The sequence below is a fragment of the Diceros bicornis genome, chromosome 2, assembly GCF_020826845.1.
Source record: "Diceros bicornis minor isolate mBicDic1 chromosome 2, mDicBic1.mat.cur, whole genome shotgun sequence".
Lineage (NCBI taxonomy): Eukaryota > Metazoa > Chordata > Mammalia > Perissodactyla > Rhinocerotidae > Diceros > Diceros bicornis.
Window position 1 is genome coordinate 91,254,217 of NC_080741.1, and position 6,000 is coordinate 91,260,216.

Here is a 6,000-nt window from a genome sequence, read left to right on the forward strand (position 1 = left end):
TTCATGGGGCTACAAGCAACAGAAAAGTCGATTGAGGCTACTTTAAGCCATTAGCATAGTCAGTACTTACTTCCCACGATGCTTAGAGACCAGCAGCCCCACTACAGCAGCAACACACTTCCCACCATCATCCTCTGGTTGTTGACTTCTGCCATAGACTTGTTGCCTCATGGCTGCAAGATGACTGCCATGGCTCTGGACATCTCACAGGACAGCATCCCAAGCAGAAAGGGAAGGGGTGGGGCAAAGGGTTTTTCTCCTGGCAGGAGCCCTCTCCTTTTGTCCTGAAGGAAAGTCTTTCCTCGGAGCCATCCAGCATACTTCCTCTTACATCTCCTTGGCCAGAACCAGGCCACATGCCCAGCCCTGGACCTGTTGCTTTAGTGAAGGTGTGTAAGGTTGCCATGACCAGTTCCTCCCTGAGGCTGGGCACATGGCCTAACACAACTGGGGTCTGCTGGCAAGGAAGGAGGGAGACTGACAGGCAGGTGGATGGCCAACAGTCCCTGACACAAGAAATGCGTTGGGTTGTCTGGAAGATGAAAGCAGACCTTGGCTGTGAGGCGCTGGGTACAGCATTCTGACACCCACACAGAGCCAGACTCCTGAGGCCAATCGTGTGAGTCAGTGCCTCAGAGGGTGGGAACAGGAGCCTGTAAGTGCCCTCAGCCCCCACAGCCGTGGCTGCACTTGGCAGGTGAGGTTTTGAAAAAGCAATATGAGCCCCTGCAGGGCAGTCAGCCCTCCCACAGCATCCCATGCAGAGCACCTCTCCTTCCCGCCTGGCCCCAGTTACCCCTGTGCATCCTTCCAGGCAGCGTCTAGGCACGTGTGCCGCATCAACTGCTCTGTCAGGTGCTTATGTTACTTTCTCAAAATCTCACCTACAGGGATGCATGTCCCCTGTCTCTCTGCTTTGACTTTTCATTTTGAAAAAGTCAAACTTATGCAGGAGTAGCGAGAATGGTGGAGTGCACTCTGCGTTGCCGTCACCAGTCTGAGTCTTGTTTCACCGAGACCGCCTCCGAGTCCCACCTGGAATTATTTTGAAGCAAATCCCAGCCTTGTTGATTCTGTGACTATTTCAGTATACATCTCTACAAGAAAGACTCCCCACAACCCTTCCTTTTGGAAACATTTTTAATTTACTTCCCCACCCTTTTTAAACCCAAAGTGTGGGACAACACACCACTTAACACACTTTGAAGTCCTGTTCTGCACTTCAGCCTTTTCACTTAAAGCACCTCAGGTGCCTGTGGGATACTTTCAAAGGCATCAGAAGCACCTGTGCACACACCCTCACGAGCACACACATCATCCAGCCCCCCTCGAATGTTCTGCAGGTGCTGGGTTGGTGTCCCACCATCGCAGACACTGCTCTGGCCTCCTCGAAATGGAAATACTGAAGGCTTCTTCGTTAACTGAGATGTAACTCACATACCATAAAATTCACTCCTTTAAAGCGTACAGTTCAGTGGATTTTAGTATATTTACAAGTTTGCATAACCATCACCACTATCTAATTTTAGAACATTTTCATCACTCCAAAAAGAAACCCAGTACCCATTACAGTCACTCCCCATTCCCCCTCCCCCCAGCCCCTGCCAACCACCAATCTTTCTGTCTCTATAGATCTATTCTGGGCATTTCATATAAATGGAATCATAAATGTGGCCTTTTGTGGCTGGCTTATTTCACTTAGCATAACGTCCTCCAGGTTCTTCTATGTTGTAGCATGTGTCAGAACTTCATTCCATTTCATGGCTGAATAGTATTCCATCATATGAATATACTATATACTATGTATCCACTTATCAGTTGATGGACATTTGAGTTATTTCCACTTTTTGGCTGCTGTGAATAATGCTGCTACGAACATTTGTGTACAAGTTTTTGTGTGATGTGTGTTTTTGGTTATCTTGGGGATATACTTAGGAGTGGAGTTGCTGGATCATATGTTTACTATTTTGAGGAGCTGCCAAACTGCTTTCCACAGCAGCTGCACCATTTTACATTCTCAGGAGCAATGAGTGAAGGTTCCACTTTCTCCACGTCCTCACCAATATTGATTGTGTTTTTTATTATATCCCGAAGGCTTTTAATGCAACTTTGAGAAATTAAAACACTGTTTCCTAAGAACTCTTAGACCAATAACGCCAAGGGGAGGGGTGGGGCACTGGAGGGGTTAGTCTTAGAGGTGGAGGCCCTATTTAGGACAGAAGACTTGAAGAAAGGGAAGGGGGAGCCTGGAGGTGGTGGCCTGGACCTCAGCCCGGCTGAGGCAGGCAGGGAGGGTTGGGCCTGGGTGTCCTCCTAGTATTACCTAACACAAAAAGTTGTACAGTGCATAGCAAGCTGCGCGGCACATAGTAAGTGCTGCATAAATGCTGGCTGTTACCACTTCACAGAGGAGCGACAGGCCCAGAGAGGGCAAGCTTCCTGCCCAAGCACTGAAATTAGAATTTGTTTGGGGGGAAAAAAAGAAATCAAGACCCCAAAGAACATGCCAATTCATAAATAAAGAATTAGCTAATTTTATTATTGAACGAAAAATATCCTGATAGCCTGCAAGTGGCTGCATTTTTCAACTCTACTGATATGGAACTAAAGCTACTGTTCTTACACACTATCCTACTTCTAGTAAACACTGAGGAGATATTTAACTTGCCCCACAGGTTAGCGCTCCGAAGTCATGCTTCTTTATCAGGCCTCCTCTGACCTTGTCATATTCATTATCAGGACCTCCTCTGTCCTGAATGCCCAACAGGTGATTAGTCACATCCTTCCACATGCCTCAGCAAGGTTAGATTCATTTCCCCCCAAATCCAGGTCCAGGACACATCCCTGCGCCCCAAGTCACACAGTGAGCGGTGGCAGCGCAGGGGCTCGGGTCCAGGTCTCCCGCCTGCCACCCGACCCTGGCCCTGCCCCTGCCCCGCGTGTCTGGGCGCGCCGCACCGGCCAGCAGCCCTGACCCGTGCCCCTGTCGCCTGCAGGGCCCGCTCTCGGCCCTGGCCGAGGTGCACCGGCAGCGGCGCGACCTGCTGCGCCGCGCCTGCAGCCGCCACACGCGCCGGCAGCACCTGCTGCGGCCAGAGGACCTGCGGCACGTGCTGGTGGACGACTCGCACGGCCTGCTCTACTGCTACGTGCCCAAGGTGGCCTGCACCAACTGGAAGCGCGTGCTGCTGGCGCTGAGCGGCCGCGCCCGCGGCGACCCGCGCGCCATCCCCGCGCACGAGGCGCACGCGCTGGGCCGCCTGCCCTCGCTGGCCGACTTCAGCCGCGCCGAGATCAACCGGCGCCTGCGCGCCTACCTGGCCTTCCTCTTCGTGCGCGAGCCCTTCGAGCGCCTGGCGTCGGCCTACCGCAACAAGTTCGCGCGGCCCTACAGCGCGGCCTTCCAGCGGCGCTACGGCACGCGCATCGTGCGGCGCCTGCGGCCGCGCCCGCACCCCGACGCGCTGGCCCGCGGCCACGACGTGCGCTTCGCCGAGTTCCTGGCCTACCTGCTGGACCCGCGCACGCGCCGCGACGAGCCCTTCAACGAGCACTGGGAGCGCGCCCACGCGCTCTGCCACCCGTGCCGCCTGCGCTACGACGTCGTGGGCAAGTTCGAGACGCTGGCCGAGGACGCGGCCTTCGTGCTGCGCCTGGCGGGCGCGCCCGGCCTGCGCTTCCCCGCGCCGCCGCCCAGGGGCACGGCAGCCGCCGCGCGCGCCCAGGCCGCGCGCCTCTTCCGGGACGTCAGCCCCTTCTACCAGCGGCGCCTCTTCGACCTCTACCGGATGGACTTCCTGCTCTTCAACTACTCCACCCCCGCCTACCTGCGGCTGCACTAGCCCCCGACGCCCCGAGCTATGGGGGTGGGCCGGAGAAGGTGCGTTTCTGACGAGCCCCCAAGATGCTGGTGCTGAGGCTCGGGGACTCCACTCTGAGAACCCCTGCACCCTCACTTACGTGCTCGGCCAGCCCCCCTGGGCCTCCATCACACCCCGCGGGGTTTGGGTGCAGCCCACCTCGGGTGGCTGTACATCTGTGTGCCCGCCAATGCCAGTTGCTAGATGCTTGCTTCGTCTAACTACTCCAGCTGGCAGGCTCTTCCCCTTGGTGAGTGAGGACTGGATAATAGTTTTTTGGGTTGTGAGAGGCCATTTTTTGGGTCACCTCTGCCCTCTAACCTGTCTGTGGTGCGACCTGTCTTGGTGCAGACTGTGGCCCATCCCAGTGCCCTCCTCACCTCACCCACCCTGGTAAGGACAGCCTGGGCCAAGGAGAGAAGCCCTCTTTTACTGGATTCAGGCTAGAGCCATCCTTGTTGATGGGTGCGGCTCAGGTGCCAGCCATGAGCTGCCTTCTACTCTGCCTGTGACAGAACAGGGCCACCTCTTTCTGTGGCTGCCCCATCCTGACCCCACCCTTGGTCTCAGTCTGGCGAGATGCTTGGTCGTCTGTGCCTGCCTTGAGGAATTCCTCCTTCTCTGGCTGTCCTCTGACCTCTTTTTCTCTCTGGCTGGCACCAGAATATGTCTGTCCTCTTAGATCACAGGCTGACTGCCTGTCCCCCGATGGCAAGGTCCCAACTGGGCCATCAGATGACCTGAGAAAGGGTCTCATGCAAAGAGCTGGACAAGACGTGAGAGTGCCCAGGTGGGCTCTTAATCTGGGACCCCCTTCAGTGATTTTGTATTAAAACCATGCACCAGTTCCTAAAGGGATTTATAAAATGAATAAAGGAAACTTCAACTAAATTGGAGTCAGGAAGGCATGTAGGGGGAGCTCTCATGCCCTGTCACACATCATCAATTACTCCAAACAGGAAGAGGCCTACACTTGCATCTCTGACAGGAAGTACAACTACTTGACTACTAAAGGAAGATTTCTTTCCCCACCCAGCCACAGCCCAGCCAATGGGAAATGCCACAGCTCAGCCAATAAGGAGCCCTTGCCACCTTGAACTGTTACTTTCCCCCAATGGATTTTCCTTTAGAATAGCCCTTCCCTACTCCCCATTTTTCTCTGTAAAAGCAGCTCCCGTTTTTTGTTCTCTGGATTTGCCTATGATTTGCTGTAGCATACATATCCTGAATTGCAATTTTTTTGGCTATTCCCAAATAAACTCATTTTGAGGGTTAAATAACATGCGAATTTGCTTTTTAAGTTGACATATATGGTGTCAGAAGTGGGATCTGAAGGAAGTGGTCCCCCAGAATTGAGCGAGGTACCTGCGCCAAACCCCTTGTGTTCATCGCTTCTGTGAGTTGCTGCCTGCTTTCAGTTTGATGAGTCTCCTCTCAGATTCTGAGCTCTGCTTTCCATGTGTTTTGAGCTCTCCAACTTTATTCAGGTTTGAGAGAGGCTTTGTCCTCTTGTGGGAAGGACCTTGTCCTTCCCAGTTCAAGGCTGTGTCCTTGGGTTCAAGGCATCATCCTTGATGAGTATTCAGTTGTTTTCTGAAGGTAGTGCTGTTCTTTTTGGGACTCAGGCTTGCTGAGAATCCAATTTTCTTTGGTTTTCAGATTCCTTTTGGAATCAGGGCTGGAATCGGGCAAATTTCTTTTTTTAGATTCCTTTGGGGATCAAGGCTAGGACTCTAGCACCTTTCTTGGATTTTTCAGAAGAAATTTCAGAAATGAGGTCCCAGTCATCTAAATCTTCTGAGGGAAACTCTCCTTCAGGGACCCTGGCTGGGTTTATGTTTGAGAATTTGGGGCCCCCTACATGTGCCTTTATAACCAAGAGGGCCAAACTGACCAAGAGTAGTCTGGAATTAGAATGGAAATTATGGGGAACTTTTGATCTCTCCAAACTCATTTTTCTTAAAACCAAATTGGAAAAGACCATGGGTCTTAAATTAAGCAAAATGAATGGTATGTTTTATATTTTTAAAATTATTTTATTGAGGTCATATTAGCTCATAACATTGTATAAATTTCAGGTGTACATTATTATATTTCAGTTTTTGTATAGACTGCATCTTATTCACCACCAATAGTCTAT

At 52.3% G+C, this 6,000-nt stretch overlaps 1 protein-coding gene across 1 annotated transcript in view; it reads left to right on the forward strand.

Moving 5' to 3' along the window:
- Positions 1-5,125, forward strand: part of CHST13 (carbohydrate sulfotransferase 13) — a 33,113-nt gene extending 27,988 nt beyond the window's left edge. The window contains exon 3 of the mRNA XM_058566720.1: positions 2,997-5,125. Within this exon, the coding sequence (XP_058422703.1) occupies positions 2,997-3,842 (846 nt within the window). The 3' untranslated portion in view covers positions 3,843-5,125. The remainder of the gene's footprint in view (positions 1-2,996) is intronic.
- Positions 5,126-6,000: the final 875 nt, after the last annotated feature.